This window comes from Amblyomma mixtum, chromosome 9, assembly GCF_055824585.1.
Source record: "Amblyomma mixtum isolate Tamu chromosome 9, ASM5582458v1, whole genome shotgun sequence".
Lineage (NCBI taxonomy): Eukaryota > Metazoa > Arthropoda > Arachnida > Ixodida > Ixodidae > Amblyomma > Amblyomma mixtum.
Window position 1 is genome coordinate 59,327,640 of NC_143020.1, and position 18,262 is coordinate 59,345,901.

The window sequence follows — 18,262 nt, forward strand, 5'->3', positions numbered from 1 at the left end:
CGCGCCGTTCGTTTTATTTACTCCCATTGTTCATGTAACACCAGCATCACAGCCTTAAAGAAACGCGCAGGTCTCCAGGATTTATGTCTCCGCCGTAAAATAGCACGACTATCACTTTTTCATAAACTTTATCATCATCCATCACTTCATAACGACTTTTTTTCTTTGCCTCCTTCGATTTTTGGCCGCCGCGATCATCCCTTTAAAGTTAGACGTTTCACGTGCGGAACATTTATCTATGCGCATTCATTCTTACCACGCACAATATCTGACTGCAACACTCTGCCTTCACATATCGCAACCACCACTGATCCTGATAAATATTTTAAACTTATATCTTCAATAACTACTGCTTAGCTCTTCGCATACATTGTTATTTTATTTGTTCATGGCTTCCTTTTTTGCAGGGTTTGTTACTAAAAAGATTCATTGTATTAGTGTTCTGTTTTTATAATTTTAATACTGCAGTAATCTTCGTTCTTTGCCGCGCTGCCATTGGTTTGATTCTTTTGATTACTTATGTCATGCAAAGTGTCTTATTTGTGCTTTTGATTGATTCTTTTGCTTACTTATGTCATCCAAAGTGTCTTATTTGTGCTTTTGTTGTTTGTTTTATATTTGTGGTTTTGTTTTATTCTGTTCAATTGCCTGTGCCCCCCCCCCCTTTGTAATACCCTCTCGAGGGCCTTTAGGGGTATTCTGTATAAATAAATAAATAAAGAAATAAATCTCTCGGATAATGTACGGGACGGCATTCGTTAACCTCTCCAGGTCGGAAATTGAAAAGTTGGAGGTACTCATCAGGAAAGCCTACAAGACGGCACTAGGGCTACCGAACTCCACGCCAACGGCAAAGCTCATGGCTCTAGGAGTACATAATACCCTCAAAGAGAAGTGGGAAGCACAATGGCTCTCACAACTGAATCGGCTCGCACTTAGAAAATCCGGCAGAGAACTGCTCGATAAAATCCATGTTAATCTGCCATATACAATTGACCAAAGGAAAGAGGTCCCACGCGATGTGAGAAGATGCATAAACTTGCACCCCATTCCGCGAAATATGCATCCCGCATATAACACCGAGAGGAGGAAAGCAAGAGGTGAAGCCCTGCAGAAGAAATGGGACAAGCAAATTAACACCCTTTACGTGGACGCAGCAGGACCAAAGAATGGAGTCATTACTATTGTGGTCTCAACGCCTTCAGGGTCGATGGTGATTTGCGCCTCGGTGAAAACATCTAACCCCACTCACGCAGAGGAGGCAGCTATTGCATTAGCTGTAGCATCTAACCCCAACGCCGTTGTGCTCACTGATTCCCAGAACGCCTATCGCAACTTGAATAACGGATTAATTCACAAGTCAGGGTTGTCATTAATGACTAAGCATCCAACCAACCAGGTCTAAGTCATATGATTCCCCGGTCACCTGGAACTACCAGGAGGAAACGAAGCCGCCCACAGGCATGCCCGAGCTTTTCTATACCGGGCGTCTCCCCCTGATGACCATGAAGGGTGCCGCGACCTAATAGGTTTAGCAGTGTATGCTGGCAATCTTTCGCCATACAGAACCGCCAGAAAGGAGTACCCAACACCACGCAAATCCCTCAACAAGTTACAAGAGAACACCCTTAGGAGAATACAAACCAACACATACCCAACACCAGCTAAATTACACCAGTGGTACCCTACACTATACTCTCCGAAGTGTCCACATTGTGGAGCGGTAGCTAACCTCTACCATATGGTGTGGGCATGCCAATATAATCCCTTAGTTGACCCCATTCCCATCCCCTCGAAGGAGCAGTGGGAGGCTATTCTGCTGAGCGATGATCCTGACCGTCAGCACTGGCTGGTGGGGAGGGCCAGCGCAGCAGCAGCAGCCAGTGGACTACCGGACTAGGCGGCCCACCCACATGTTCTGAGAACATTGAAGAAATAAAGATGTTTGTAATCAATCAATTCTGAAAAGAATTTTATTTTCTCGCTCCTAGCATTATTAAGGAATTTTAGCACGAGGTTATATTCATATCGTATAGCAGGCTGCTACAACTACCCGCGAACGGCAAATGCGCATAAGCGCAGAAACCTCCTCACTGCATGCGCTGTTGGAGGTGGCAGCAGCTTTGTGCTATAACGCAAAACTAAAACAACACTAAAACAACAACATTTGATGGTAGCGGTGAAATGACTGCTGAAGGATTTCGATGAGTAATAGCTTACTGAGTAGTCTGGGGTCAAGAAAGCTAAGAGCTAACTAGAGACATACCGAATAGAAACATGAGAAACATGCTTTACTGAGAATAAGCAGCCGGCGTGCGAGGGTGTCTCTCGCGTAGACACCCTCGGTGTAACCTGCGTTACGACGGAAGCAGCGTTAAGGATTTCTTGTGTTCAGGCTCACGCGAGCTCTAGTGAGGAGCACCGAGCTGTGATGTAAGCGAGATGCGGTAACGCAGCTTTCGGTGGTTGGGGAAAAGAGCTTGGGGATTGATCTATGAATGGCATGTGAAAAGTATTCAAACCAGTTTTCTTCTTAATTTACAGTGTAACTACGAGGCCGTTCCTTCGTTACTAAATATCCAAATACATTGTAGTACAGACTGGAAATTTGAAACGGCCTGCTCGTGATTCAAGTATGTGTCGGAAACTGCAAAATCCGGACCGTCCAGTGTAGGGTCTATAGTTACATTCAATCTGCAGCACCAAATGGGCTTCACAAGGTTTTTTCCGGCACAGACTACTTATCTATGTTGCGTCAGCCATCGTGTACTTTTGCAAGCAACATATGTGGGCAAAAACTGCGCTTGGCCGCCTTGCAGTCACACCACAGCCCACGTGACAGCTACAGAAGCGTGTGGTCAGCTCAAACTGGGCTTTAAAAGGTTTTTCATTGCGCATGCGTACATTTATGTTGCATCTGCCCTCAAGAACTTAATAGATCGATGTGGGCAGCATACGGGCGTGTCCACTGTGCACCCTCGGAATGGCTGATTAGGAGTAGGCAGCCCGATTTGAGATTGCCACGGAGTTTTCCGCACGGAGCCGTCACCTTTGTTTAGGTTTCCGCCCTGCAGCGGACGAGGTTGAACGAGAGAATTTGAGTTCAATTATCCCTTGAAACGCCGACAAGGACCCCAGTAGGACTGAATGATGGAAGCCGAATTTGGCTTGGCCGCTTGTTTCCTGCAGGGTGACGACACATGTACTAGAAGCCTTGCCCCAGCCTCATTTGCCCATGGCAAACCCAAAGGGGAGTGACAACGCGGCCTACTGACAAATTAGCAGCTGTGTTCGCATCAGGTTCTCCCTCATGCGCATCTTCTGCTTTAGACGATGCTCAGCTAAGTTCCCGGCAAGACCAGCGAAAAGCGAACCATCCTTAAGACAACCTGTTTTCACTGCAAAATATCGATAGGTTTCATTCGGCGAAAAAAAAAACGAAAAATATTCGCAGGATTCCCACCTCATGCAACGCTGGTTGGAGTAACAGAGAGAGGCGTTGTTTTAAATCGAAGCCATGACACATAAGTTTGGATTTTATTTGTGTCTTCTCTAGAATTCTACCTCGGCATGGCGAATTCGCGAATAGTTCCGCTCTTCCGCACGTGTATACCGGCTGGGCTCCAAACTTGACTATCAGACCCTTGCCAAATATCCATGACTTCTGAGGCATTGCGCGTTACATACTGGAGTTTAGTAATGCCCAAGCGGTTTATTCAGTCTGCTCTGCACATTACCGCATCACAGAGTGTGCCATAAATTAGCTGCATGCTCCGGAGACAAAGAAAAGGCGGCTCGAGCTGGGTGCCGGTGGCTATTGTACCATTAAGCCTGAGGACACCATCTTCATCATCATTATTCGGCAGTGGCTTCGCCTGCATGTCGCAGTGGCACACAAGAAGACTGGCGCTCGCAAGCGCCTGGCGCCGATCAGTGAGCAGCCTTTCCCCACTAGTCCGGACTTCGTTTTTCTCTTCGCATGCTTCAGGGGACCAGCCTGATGACGTTGTGTCCTCGGTGAACTTAGCATCAATATATCTACGTCTTAACTGTTGAGGTTTGGGAATTTATAAGCCATGAGAGAACAAAAGCTTTTCGCACTGCTTCAAAAAAAAAAAGGAACATTTCAGCTATCATTTATGGAGCACTTCCACGACTGAATACGTCCTACTCGTGGTAATCTACGTAATGAAGAAAACACGAGCGCATTAAAATTGGAATCTTGGTTAGTTTGCTTCGTAGACGTTCTTGCATCTTTTCGGTTTTCAAGAGACAGAAAAACCGTATGGCCAAAAATGGCGCACAACATTGGCGGCAAAGCACGTGACTGTAAAGAAACACCTATTTCAACTTTTAAGTGTGAAAATAAGTGGGAGCCGATTACGCGAAATCTAGTAGAGGCTATTTGTTCGAGCATTTGTTTTTCTACTTAAGCGTTACTGTATGCCTTATAGACTCCGGCGTAATAACTTTCATTGTTAATTCGCGCATCAATGCGACTGTGTGCCTTGCACATGTACTTTCGGCCCAGATATCCTGAAAAGCCTGAAGTCAGAAGAATCAGAAGGAGCATAATGAACAAGACGCCGTCTTCTTTACGCCAAACTTAACAAACCCTTGGGCACCCTTCTACTGGTTTGCTAAGAACTGACGTCATTTTTTCTGCCTATTTTTTCACGCTCTTCCTTAAATCTGGACAAAGAGCTACTTTGAGCAGCATTCACAACGACAAAAAGCACGAAATTAGAATATTTTATTCATTGTTTACAATGGCCAACACTATCCACAACTGGTGACATTTTCAACTGAGATATAGCCCATACACAGTGCTGTATGTATCCGGGGGCCGCAGCTTACCAGAATTCGTGCAACGGACACTATCCAGAACTTTAGAACTGATATAGGCGTTTAGTGGACACGTCTTTGAAAGTATGTATATTTACTGCATGCTAACCAATGCATGTTATGCTGCAGTTACGGAGGGACGATATTTGCATTCTACTACACTGTGTAGATGCTAGAACATAACAGATATACTAGCGCGATACTGACAATGAGCGAAAGAAGCGCCTCGTCTCGTTGCCGATAATTGCTCGCGTGGCTCCATGCAAGTGCTAGAGAGTTGGTTAACGCTTCGTTAATGCTTGCTAGGGTGCCCAACCTTCTGTCTGTTTAAACTAGACACGCTTACTAATTCCACGCATACATAATTGATACTTGAACATCGCCGAACACAAAATCTTCCGTGAGCGGAAAACTTAATTCTTTTATTATTCGATTTCCAACTTTCAACCGTATCTCTGCAACGACAACACTTGAGCGACACAAAACGAACAAGTAGAAAAGCTCATTAGTCGGAGTGCATATAGCTGTCAGCTTTAACGGTGCTATATGAACCACTATTTTCCATCGCCGTGCAAAACAACGGCCAGGCATAATAGCATGCATGCGGCTTGTGTACACGGAAGGAACAGGGTAAGATAAAGGACAACGTAAAGCATTCCACGTGGATGAAATCTCTGAACAAATGCGTGCAAACACAGCGATGTGTGAGGAGGGGCGTAAGAAAACGGCTGTATCTACAAAACACACCATTTCTGCACGTAGGGTACAACTACGATCTCTGCTGGTTAGAGCTGGCACGCTGTTGCTGAAGAGAACCGAAAATGGTATTATCAGCAAGAAATGTTTGTTTGTTTGTTCATTGGGGTTTAACGTCCCAAACCAACTCAGGCTATGAGGGACACCACAGTGAAGGGCTCCGGAAATTTCAACCACCTGGGTTCTTTAACGTGCACTGACATCGCACAGCACACGGGCCTCTAGAATTTTGCCTTCATCGAAATTCAGCGGCCGCGGCCGGGATCGAACCCGCGTCTTTCGGGTCAGCAGCCGAGTGCAGTAACCACTGAGCCATCGCAGCGGGGCTATCAGCAAAAAATGAGACAGGAACTACACTGGCAGCAAAATACGAAACTCTTCGCAAGGCGAAGCTGAATACAAGCTCAAGTCATTTTCAGCTCGATCGCGCGAAGATTCCTCTTCAGAAGTATTGCTGAAACACGCTCTTATGTCTAGTCCAGGAGCTAGTATGCTGGTGTTTCTTTGTTGCCACCTCAGTTTTCTTGTTCGTATTTCAATAGTTGCTGATAGTAACTCTCGAAAATGGAGGAAATTGATCCCAGGACATTCAGCTTCTGGGACAAGCACGCAACCCTTAGAGCACAAAATCGCGCTGCTGGTTGGAGAATTAAAACCAAAATTATGGGTTGCCTTACGACTGCAAGTGAATGGGTAGGGGAGTCATTTGAAATGAAGAGAAATATTAAGAAGAGATAAAAATAAACAACAAATTATTATCGAATTCAAAGCACTTTAGTAGTCTTTATTGCCCTCCATGATTGTTTTTTTGAGATTGTGTATTTATTATCTAACACGGGACCAGAAAAAAGGCTGCGTGCTAAACGATGGGCTACGCACAAACTATGGACCCAGGCAGCCATTTTCGGAAGGATCTATCTGAATTTTTTCAGCGGAGAAGAAAATTTAAACTCCAACCTGCGTTCTTGGAGCATCAGTAAGTCCAGCAGAAGTCGCGATGTTCCAGAGGCAGAAAGTTTAACTTGCATATCTGTAGCATCATAATAACTTAACTCTCTACAGCGTAGACTTTATAATATTTACAATATAGCGGGAAAGATGACACGTATCTAATGTGGCCCGGAAGAGTGCTACGAGAGATATCGCATACTCTGAATTAACATCCATAAAAACAAACATCACAAATGACTAGTGGATGCGAGAAAGTAAACAAGAGTTAGGAGCCGACATAAAATAGAAAGAAAAACTAAATGCTCCTCTGGTCTAGATATCTGATGTCCAAAGTTTGCACACGTCAACAAACTCACAAATCCTTTCCAAAGAAAACATATAAAGGCTAGAACGCGATCACTGAACACAATTTCAAACTATAAACATACGCGTGATCACTTCAAAATGTCCTATACGCATCAGTCTACGTTATCTATTCGGCGCACTAATCTCCACGCAGTCATCACCTTGTTCAGCCTTGTCCGGGCTGTGCATGCATTGGAAAGCTTTGGCGAAGTCAGCGTTGCCCCTGATAAGTTCATTCACTAAAGGCCTAGCGTAAGCGCTGCTGCAACGGTAGTAGGCAAAGCGCGCGTAGAAGAATTGTGCCCTGGACATTCGGAAGAGGCTCCAGGCAGCCTGAACTGTGTACCACGCAGCTCTCGCAGGTCGGACGGCTTCATCTGGGGCTGGGCCTGCTGCCCCGACAATGGCGGCGATTTGCAGCCCTTCCTTGAGCGCTACTACTTCGTGCATGAATGCAAGGTATTGGGCGGACGATGTAGCCAGCACGCATTCCCTGCAATGGAAGATTTGTCAGCCATAATAAGAGGAAACAAAAATATGTGCGCCTCTTTTGGTGATTTTCAAATATTACTCTGATATATGTTTCGTACATTCCTGAGTACATGACAATGCATTACTGAAGATTGTTTCAGCTATCACTAAAGTTTTGACACCCGAAACCCCCAAACATTCTTCCGTTTAGTATATTGCGCTGTGTCTGGATGATTCTTCTCTGAGACGAAAAAAATTTGCGCCTCGCATTACGTGCAAAGATAGCATCTGCATTAAAGCCGGCTAACTTTGTGCTTGTTTTTAATGTAAGTTTGGTTAGACATATGCTCTCGAAGGGGCGCTGGAAGGCATAAACTCTCATGGGCAATCCAAGAAAGCTTTGTTTCGGTTTTCGGTTGCTAATAATCAGTATAACAACGTAAAGACTAAAGATTTCAACGGGAGGTATTTCTAGTCGACGTATTTCACGAGCAGGTACTCAAAGAGTACGTCTAAAGATAATGAAAGGACAGGTTTCATCATGCCGAGTACCCTCTTTCAGGTAAAATTTACAACAATTGGACTGTTTCCTGGACCAGCAAGTTTTAAACAAGTGGAGGGCGCAATTCTGGTAGCCCAAAGTTCCATAAGTGCTATCGAAATGACGTTAATTGCACGACTAATTCAGGCGAGCGTCGGAAAAAGCACGACGTAGTATACGAAAAAGTGAAATCATTTCGTCAAACCCGGAGCCGTAGCATGGGCTGGTCTGCGTACAAGGCGCCATCGTTCCATACAATGAATCGTACGATACAATGGTAGCAAGCACTAAGGGCGTCCTGTCCTGCGGTCTTCTGAGAAAATTTGTCGTCTATAGATTTCCGCAATTTCACCCCATGCTACAGACGGTTCGTCGACAGCCTTTAAGCATTACCGCTTCAGTGATGCACCCCGCGAGCGGGTTTAATTAATTAATTAATTTATTTATTACACACTACCAGTACTTTACAGGACTAACGTAGGAGTGGAAACATTACTTTGTATAGTGACAGAATACAAAAACAAAGACAACTGCTACAAACAAACAAACCCGTAACAAAATATGCTTACTAAGTACTACACAAATGGTCATAAAGCAGAGACGAAAACTCATCACGAGATTCCACAGACACTACGTCATCAGGTAGCAGATTCCAGTCATGTGCGGTCAGTGGAAAGAAGGAATATTTAAAGCAATCTTAGCAGCAGGGAATTCTTCGACATATCGAGTGCGTTTATTACGGGTTATGCGAGATGAGCGCTGTGCTGGGCTATTTTACTTTTTTTTCTGTGATAGCACTCAACAGCTACCGTAAAAAAAGGCGAGCTATATGTTGTGGTAAGTACTTGCGAAAGACAGGCGATTTTTTTCAACCTCTATATTTCTGTATAGCTTTTCACCGCGCACTAGTATGTTTAAGGGTGTAATACTTCTCTCTACGCCTCGCACAATGCGGGGGATGTGAAAAACTAAATCACTCATCCACCTCCTTCCGTGTGTCGTTGCATGACGTCTGTTTCTATGAAGAACTCATGCGTTCCTGCTGTGTTTTTGAAGTCCATTTCGTTGTCTCCTGTGGAATTTGCTGCTACGGGCACTGCTCATCTGATGCTGACGCTTATTTTGGCCTGAGCGCTGACCGGCTTCCCGCTTGGCAAACTCTGCGCTCGACAGGGTCTCCCGTGCAAGGCGATGACTTTCTCGATGCCGTACATGGCGGCGGTTGAGGGCTTCTTTTTTGGAGACAGTCGAAACAAAAATACAGGTGGGGCGCTAGCGCACATGCACGCTGAAACTACTTGCTTGTCTTAACTGTAACATCACAGCCTCACCGTAGCACGATATCACATCTCTAAGATCGGGCGCATGATGGCTGTAATGTAGCGCCTCCTTTCGTTCCCACTATCTTTTATTTTTTTATCTTAAGCTGCGCGGTGGCTTTCGCGACAAGTCGGGCTAAAGCTTCTGCGTTGCGTCAAGTGCGGCTCGCCGAAGTCAGATTCCCTTTTTTTCTGTTGAATCCTGGCTGCTTGATTTAACTTTGTTCCAGTGTTCCAGCCTACCTTAAGATGCGCTGCAGCTCGGGCAACTCCCTAGCTGTGTCGTGGGCATGGCATGCCAAATAGCTCAGGGTACGCTCAATGGTTCTCGCCGTAAAACAAACACCTCTTGAGATACCTGCTGTGCGCAAGTAATGGGCCGAACGCGTGCAAGAATTCATGCGAGCGCCTCCAGTTTTCCCGTGGTCCTGACGCAGTGAAAGCGCTGTAGCGTTGAGAAACCACTGGCAACGTGAGCAGGACGCTAGTTCTACCCCTCTCTCACTTGGGAATCAGACAAAGGGTCAAGGTGCGCACAGGGAGTCACGTTTACTATCAGAAAGACGTTTCACGTTTGGAACGCATCGAACCACGTATATTTTAGTTAGGTTTGGTGCACGCTGGTTAACAAAGCCAGGGCGGCTTTATTGTTGCGCTATGAATTACAGCCGTGCACAGCGAAATATGAGCTCTTTAAGGTGCAATTGCAGTGTGCGCATGTATAACGTGAAAGCGACAGAGGTCCCGTTAAGAACATCCGGCGTCGGCGTTGTCGGCGTTGTGAGCGATAAATAGGGTTGCGTACGGTGGCCCAGGCAGCCAACCCCGGAGACGCAGCCTAAGTGGGCTATGTATGCCACGTGACCTAGAGGAGACATCATACCCTACCCATCGGACTGCGAACAAACTAACCACCCTGAGAGGTTCCAGTTAAATTAGTTCTTGATGGCGAGACGTTGCACGGGTAGAGAAACATCGCTCGCACAAGACCCAGCGGGGGAGGCACCTGCCATCGCAGGGAACAGGCGCATCCGTTAACCGCGGGACCACAGCGCAAGGAGTGGTAAGATAACTTCCATTGACATATTAATGTAAAGTGTCGAATGACCAATGACATATATATGTGCATTAAATCACTAACGCCACATCGTAATATCCGTAAGGTGGAGCTTGAGTGTACCCTACAATTTTTCAGCTTGCTCTATGCACACGCCTCGTGGGGAGCCTTATGTGATGCTGTCATGTGATACCGTTTTCTTAGGTACTCACCAGATGTGTGTTATTCATGGTCTGTTGTACGTAACTACACCATCTATTATAGTCTGCAGAACAAAGATGCGGAAAGACAAGAACAAATAAAGCAATAACTTCCTTATGTAATTGCCAGAATTTATCAGGGCGCACACTTATCCTGCACGGCGAGTGAGTGAAAGAGGCTATGCTTAGCGGTTACTTAAGTCTTACCTGCTAACTCCGGAACGCTAATCATTTTTCTTGAATTAGACAAGTTTTGCAACCGAAAACAAGCTGTGCACGAGCGGTTTCCGAAAATCCATCCGTTCCTAATTAATCGCCTCGTAAACGAAGTACTCTGTAACCTTTTTGACGAGTACACCATACAAGAAAACACCAAAGCTTCATCTCGCATCTGGGACAAATGCAAAATAATGCGCAAGATCCTTGGCGAAAGACATTTTTGTGCCGCGCTTATTTTCATCAATTCACGTCGGAGTAATGCACATTACCTGTACGATTCGAGAGCCGTTATCGTTTCAGGTGACCAGTCGCCCCTCTCAACCAGGCTAATCCACAGCAGGGCTGCCATGCGACTCGCAACCACTGCAGCGTCGGCGAGCAGTGGGTCAGTGGTGCCCGAACTCAGCCAGCCGTAGCCCAGCGACGACACGTACAGGGTGGTCTCGTTCACAAAGAACATGCGGTCCATGACTTTGGTCTGGGCGTCGTCTCTAAACCAGGGCACTCCTTGTCGCGCCTTTTCCTTGTTAGAGTCGAACTCAAACTTCAGTGCCGAGAACAAGTTCCGGGCGAAGTGTTGCGTGGACATGTGGGGTACGGCCGTCTTCTGGAAAATCAGTTCACCAGGAAGCATGAGCGAAAAGTTGCTCACGATGGCCCGGAAGTGTTGCGTGTCGTTCCCGGCGGCCACTAGCCGCTGGAGGGGGACGTAGTTATACAGCGCTTTTTGCGTGGCCTCGAAGATGTTGCGGAGCTGGCGGTCCTTAGCGGGAGTCGAGAGTGCCGCTACGTATGTGACGCGCCATAGCTGGGCGCTCTCGTAGACGTGTTTGTAGCAGACGTCTTCGCTACGCATTGTGGGTGAATTCAGAGGGGCGTCCTGTTGAATGTAGCGCATGGCCTCCAGGGCGAGAAGCAGCACCACGTAGAATACTGACAGCGGCTGGTTCCTTGCGTCAGTTAGGAGACGAATGTCTTTGAGAAGGTCAGCTTTGGACACCGCCGCAACTGTATCGAAATATTCAAGGTCGATGAAGAACTCGAGGAATATTTCTTTGAACTCCGACGTTCCCAGATGTCCGAATGCGTCGCTAATCTCTGCCAAAGAGATGGATGAGTGTCTCCACCTAGCTGGAGGAAATTTATTCTCAAACTTGGCGATGTCCTCAGCGGTGTAGTTAGTGTGGAAGTGCTCATTAAGGATGGAGAGACTGACGGCATAGCACAACGCATCGCAAAACGCCTTATAGTGGACGGTCCGGAATCTTGTTCTGATGAACGTGAGCTGTGCTCTTGCTTCAATGGCTGTGGTCGCTATATCGAATATAAACGTCAGGTGGTACTGTCGATCGGCCACAAGCACCAAACGAAGGAGGTCCGCGCCGGTCAATCGCCCGGTGACGTTGGCGATTTCCAGCATGCTAGCCACGGTGTCTCTGGTGCGCCTCTCGTGCTGCCATATCTCCCGGATGCACGATGTGTAAAGGGCATGGAGCGCTTCCGCAGCTTCACTGCTGTAGTTCTGGGTACCCTTGATGATGTTGGTGGTGACATCCCACTAGAAAAAAAGAAAATCCCGCAGGGGCAATGCGAAGTTTCAAATCGTTGATATTCTAAGTAAGGAAAAAAAAAAAGGTGTATTGCGCCAGCAGAACATTCCGCGTCGGTTCGCCTTACAGACAGTAGCGCTGTTTCATTTGGTCTTTGCGCCGAAAGAAAAAGAAAAGCGGTATTTCATTTTGTTATTCATTTAACTAAATGAAGCTCAGCGAAGTCAACAGCAACGCCGCAAAACTACCTTAGGTGTCTATTTTATTCGAAGCGGTGCACTAAAATGGGATGGGTTTTCGGATTATTGATCCATGCAGTGACACAATTTGCGCGTCGACACTTGGCTGTTCAATGCTGAACCTATCGTGCCTGGATATTTTTATGAGTAGTACCGCAAAAGAAAACTAGAAAACAAGAGAGTTTTTGAAGAGAAAACTAGGCATAGGTAAAAACTAGATGCAGGCGATAACAGACAAAGAGGGAAACGTCATGAGCAATATGGTAAGATAGTTAAAGTAGCGGAAGAGTTTTGCACAAATCTATACAGTAGGGATTGGAATCAGAATGTTACAGACAGGCAGTAGAGCACAGCAATGGGACATCCCGCCAGTAATGAAGGAGGAAGTAAAGAAAGCCTTAGGAGCAATGCCAAAAGGGAAAGCAGCTGGTGAGGATCAGATAACAGCAGATTTGTTGAAGGATGGAGGAGAGATTGTGCTGAAAAAACTAGGCACCCTGTATGCGCAATGCCGTGTGACCTCTGGTGTACCTAAAGCTTAGAAAAACGCTAACATTATCTTAATTCATAAGAAAGGAGACGTCAAAGACTTGAAGGATTAAAGACCGATCAGCTTGTAGTCTGTTGCCTACAAGGTATTTACTAAGGTAATCGCTAATAGGGCCAGGACAACCTTGGGCTGCAATGAGCCAAGCGATCAGGCAGGCTTTCATAAAGGATACTCGACAAGAGACCATATTCACACTATCAATCAGGTGATAGAAAAATGAGCAGAACATAACCAGCCCCTATATTTAACGTTCATTGATTAGGAGAAAGCGTTCGATTCAGTAGAAACCTCAGCAGCCATGCAGGCATTGCGGAATCAAGGTGTAGAAGAGTGTTGTGTGAAAATATTGGAAGATATTTATAATGATTGCACAGCTACCAAGTTAGAAATACAATTCCAATAAGGATAGGTGTCCGACAGGGAGGCATGGTCTCGCCTAGGCTATTCATTGCCTGTTTACAGGAGGTATTCCGGGTATGATGATGATGATGATGATGACACCCCCCCATCCCCCCCGCACCCCTCATGTGCTGCCTAATTGAAAATGTAGCCTAAACTGATTGGAGAGTGGGCGCCTGTAGTGATGCGTCTGCTGACGTCATGAGACGCAAAACGGCTTGCTTATGCAGACTTTGGGTTCGGCGCATTGAAATAAGCGGAGAGCAGTTCTCTAACTAGGGGGCGTAACCATACCATTAGTGTGCCGGAGTCTGCCCGCTGATCACCATGAGAAAATGCGCCTACTCCCGACCAACTGTACAGAAACAGCCTCATAAGTCGTTTCCGACACGAGATAAATAAGGAAAGAAAAAATTCAGGGTGGTGGTGAGAAACTTTAATATTCAAAGAGAGTTTGAAGGTAAAAAAAAACCCTGCTGCATGGTCGGTATCCTTAGTCCCGGACACCGCACGACGAGGCCCCGTCTCGCGCCTGCTTTACTAGAGCCCTTTGAGACTCCAGTGTGGAGCAGTTGAGGAGGGCAGTCTCCCATGCCTCTCGGGTGGGGGTGGGGGAAGGGGAGGATTCTGAGTACATGCCCACACCATGTGAAATATATCGCAGATCTCTCCACAGTGCGGGCAGCGCCCATCTGTGTTCGGATCGAAATGTTTTGCTACGGCAGGACAGAGAAGAGTTCCTGTCTGCAGGCGCCGCAGAGTTCGCTCCTCCGCCTTACTCAGCCCCTTGGCAGGTACCGGGTGGAGACGGTGGCTGTCGCAATAATAAATTAGGATTTCGCGGAACCGCAGAAGCGGTTTATGAGCTTCTGGGCCATGAGAGCTAGGATGAGGAGCCCGGTGTGTGAGCGCTCGGGCGGACGCATCAGCGGCCTCATTGCCTCGTAGACCCTGGTGGCCAGGAGCCCAGATCACTTTTGTGCGAGTTGGATCGGCGGGAGCACGTCTTAAAATTTGGGAGGCAAGAGGTGATATTTCGCCTGCAAGATAATGTTCACAGGCCCGGCGAGAGTCTGTGATAACCGTTCTCGATTTTGGATCGGCGGCAACGAGAGCTATTGCGACTTCCTGCTGCTTGTGTCACTGATGCGTTGTTAAGATGCTTGCCTTCGCCTCTAAGAGTTAAACGCGACAGCGTCTTCAAACGCTGCCAGGGAGTCCATAGAACGCCATCGCCAATTCGGCTCTACGCCTTTCACGTCGGTAAATTGGTTTTTGAGGAAAAGAAATGTATCTGTCTCGCATATCTCGGTGGACACCTGAGCCTCACCGTAAAGGGAAGCGAGGAACATGGGAGTTAACGAAGACACCGTATTCACTAGACGCGCCTTTATTCATTCCAAACCATCCAGCTGGCATGGCGGAGTGGTTAGCATGCTCGTCTCGGACTCCGGAGACCGGATTTCGATTCCCCAACTCGACCAATTTCCTACTCGGTCTTATTTATTGATCTTGCCTGACCAGATGAGTTAATTAGGCTAATTGGGTAATTAAGCAATGAACTAAACTCAGTGCCACTTACTTGAAGCATCACTATACCATCCCTTTAATTGGTTGCATGGTTACTAGCCAAAGTACAACTGGCCCCGTTTAAATTTCGTGGACTGTGACGTCACGACCGTTTCGACCAATTGACAAGCGTGACATTTCTGTCGACAACAACTGCTTACAACGATGAGGCATTAAAGGCTTCCGCCTTAATATTGCCGCCAGGTGTCCCCAGGCGGTGCCGAAAGGACGAAGAAGTGAGGGACTCGCGTGCACTCGGAGCTGGTACTCCAATTCTCTGCTGCGGCCTGTGCCTAGCCCTTCTGTTTCCTGTTCTATTTGTGACATTTATGGTGTAATGCGCTGGGTAAATCACCCTGGAATATGTCGCACAGCCCTCCTAACACCGAGGACCCCAGACCTATCCCTGTCGACACACCAGTGCATCGGGTCAGTCGCCGAAATCTAGGACTGTCCCCTGAGCATGGGCTATTGGAGACTACCGCGGCGCCTGGCCAGCTGCCTCCTGTGCTCAGGCCATTTGATTCAACCTCGGCGCCAGTCCCTCGACAAGTTGCGTAAGGCGGCGCGTATTAAACCATCCACAACCCGCGGCTGCCAAAGTCCTTTCACGGGCCTCAGCTGGATGACGTGGAAAATTGGCTCCTCCAGTTTGAACGTGTCGCCGCATTCAACCAATGGGATGACGCCGCCAAGCTGCGGAACGTTTTCTTCAGCTTGGAGGACGGTGCTCGTACGTGGTACGAGAATGTTTATTTTACTTTTCTTATCCCCAGTTTTTTTCTGTTTTTTTGGCACTTTGTGTGTTCGGTGCATGAGTTGTGTGCCGTCTGCTGCCGGGCGCTGCCACTCAAGCCTTCTAAGGCTTTGGCAGGCCCGCATTTGTATTGGAATGAATAAATAAAAATATTATTATTATTATTAACCGTGAGGACACTCCTATATCTTGGCATGAGTTCGGACGTCAACTGCTCGCCGCGTGCATCAGCGCTGATCGTCGGGAGCGAGCTGAGCGCGCCCTGCAGTCCCGTATGCAAATGTCCAACGAAACGATTACGATGTACATCGAAGACATGACGCGTCTCTTCCGACGGGCTGACCCAGCCATGTCGGAAGCCAAGAAGCTGCGCCACCTAATGCGTGGTGTTAAAGAAGAACTTTTCGCCGGCCTCGTGCGCAGGCCCCCAAGCACTGTTGCCGAGTTTCTAGCAGAGGCTGTCACGATGGAGCAGGTCCTTCGGCAGCGTTCCACCGCGTACGACCGCCCAGTCCTTGCTGCTTCTGTTACGGAGTCGCTACCGGCGTTAAACAGCAATACCGACTTTCCGCGTAACATGATCCGCGCTGTCGTCCCTGAAGAGCTAGCGAAGATATGTGGTACGTCGCAGCCAACGGCCAGCTCCCTTATGGGCGTTATCCGTGAAGAGGTGCAGCAAGCTATCAGGCCTCCGTTACTACGCGGCGAACCACAGCCCATCCAGACCGACTACTACCGCCCGACGTACGCTGAAGCTCTGCGGCGCCCTGCCCCAAATCCAGCCGCATTTCCACAGCCCGTCCAGACAGACTACTGCCGCCGGACATATGCTGATTCAATACGACGTCCTGCCCCAAGTCCGGCGGCATTTGTTCAAACCCCACACGACATCCTGCTACCCTCCGTGCAGCCAGTGCAGCACATCCCGAGTAGTGATCGACGATCCCTGCGCAGAGCAGACGTGTGGCGTGGCCCTCACCGGCGGCGTTTGTGTTTCCATTGCGGGGAGCCCGGTCGCCTGTTCCGCCGGTGTCCATATCGAGAGCTTGGCCTGCAGGGTTTTTCCTCAGATGCGCCACGACCCGGATTTGGCCAAAGGCCCCCTGAGATTGAGGAGTACGTGACCCAGCAATTCTGTGGTCCACGGCGCACCGTCAGTCCCGATCGCCGTCACTTCGCCGATCATCATTTTCACGGAATCCGCAGAACTTCTCGCGGCAGACGGCTGCCCGCTCGCCCAACCCTCGCCGGGAAAACTGAAGACAGCGACCTCCGGGGGCGTGGTCGCTGGATATCGACGCTGTAAAGACCCCCTGATGCCGCCGACATCCGATGGTAGAGCTCTGACGACGCCCACGACAGTGGGTGAAGTAAAGGACCGATTCTCACTGGACATACCCGTGCTTCTCGACGGTCACAGCATTAGCGCGTTGGTTGACACAGGAGCGGAGTATTCAATTATTAGCGGCAAATTGGCAGCGCTTCTCTAGAAAGTAACGACTCCCTGCTCTGGCATGCAGATCCGGACGGCGGGGGCCATATCATTACTCCGCTTGGATGCACGGCTAGGGTCCAGATCACCGATTCGACGTTCATAGTGAGCTGCCTGGTGCTCAGCGACTGTTCTCGTGACCTGATTTTGGGCGTAAATTTTCTCCGTGAGAATGGTGCCATTATCGACCTGCGGAACAGAAGCGTTACGTTTTCTACAGCGAAAGCCGACGACACCTTCGATGTTCGTCAACGCAGCTCCGCCCTTCGTATTTCCACTGAGAGTGTTTTGATCCCGCCGCGCGCCAGTGGTTTTGCAAGCGTTGAATGCGATGATAGGCTACGTGATGGACCTGCAGTCGCCGAGGGTAATTTTTCCTTGCTGCTAACACACGGAATTTGCTCGGCCCGAAGCCTCGTCCACCTCCATAACGGTCGCTCGGAGCTCCTGATTACCAATTTTACGAACGAACCTCGTCGCCTTTTCCGACCTACTGTCATCGCGTGGGCCGAACAATTGGCAGATGTTACTGAGTGCTTTGCGTCCGAGGCCATGGTACAACCGGACACATCCCTGGATCGCATCGATATTAGCTCCGGGCTATCAGCGACTTAACAGTGTGACCTACGCGCCCTACTGCTCCAATACAAAATCTGCTTCGCATCATCCTCGAAAGTGCGGCAAACGGCGGTCACAAAGCACCGAATCATCACTTCCGATGATGCTCGCCCCATACGACAGCAGACGTACCGCATTTCCCCGAAGGAACGCGACGCCATCCAAACGCAGGTGAAGGAGATGCTTACAGACGGCATAATTCAGCGTTCTAAAAGCCCGTAGTCGTCGCCTGTTTTTCTGGTAAAGAAGAAGGATGGGACTTTGCGCTCTTGCGTTGATTACCGTAAGCTGAACTCCACAACGAAAAAGGACGTCTACCCGCTGCCTCGCATCGACGACTCACTCGTCAGTCTTCGCCGCGCCAACTATTTTTCATCGATCGAC

The 18,262-nt window shown here is 48.2% G+C and overlaps 1 protein-coding gene and 1 pseudogene across 1 annotated transcript; one reads left to right on the top strand and one right to left on the bottom strand.

Moving 5' to 3' along the window:
- Positions 1 to 7,020: 7,020 nt before the first annotated feature.
- LOC149329211 (uncharacterized) lies at positions 7,021 to 16,768 on the bottom strand. The gene is made up of 3 exons (XM_089559206.1): positions 16,748 to 16,768; positions 10,974 to 12,262; positions 7,021 to 7,390 (listed from the first exon to the last, which is right to left on the bottom strand). The coding sequence occupies exons 1-3, from the start codon at positions 16,766 to 16,768 to the stop codon at positions 7,021 to 7,023; spliced, it is 1,680 nt and encodes a 559-aa protein (XP_089415332.1).
- A 316-nt stretch (positions 16,769 to 17,084) lies between these two features.
- LOC149329212 (uncharacterized) lies at positions 17,085 to 17,875 on the top strand (annotated as a pseudogene).
- Positions 17,876 to 18,262: the final 387 nt, after the last annotated feature.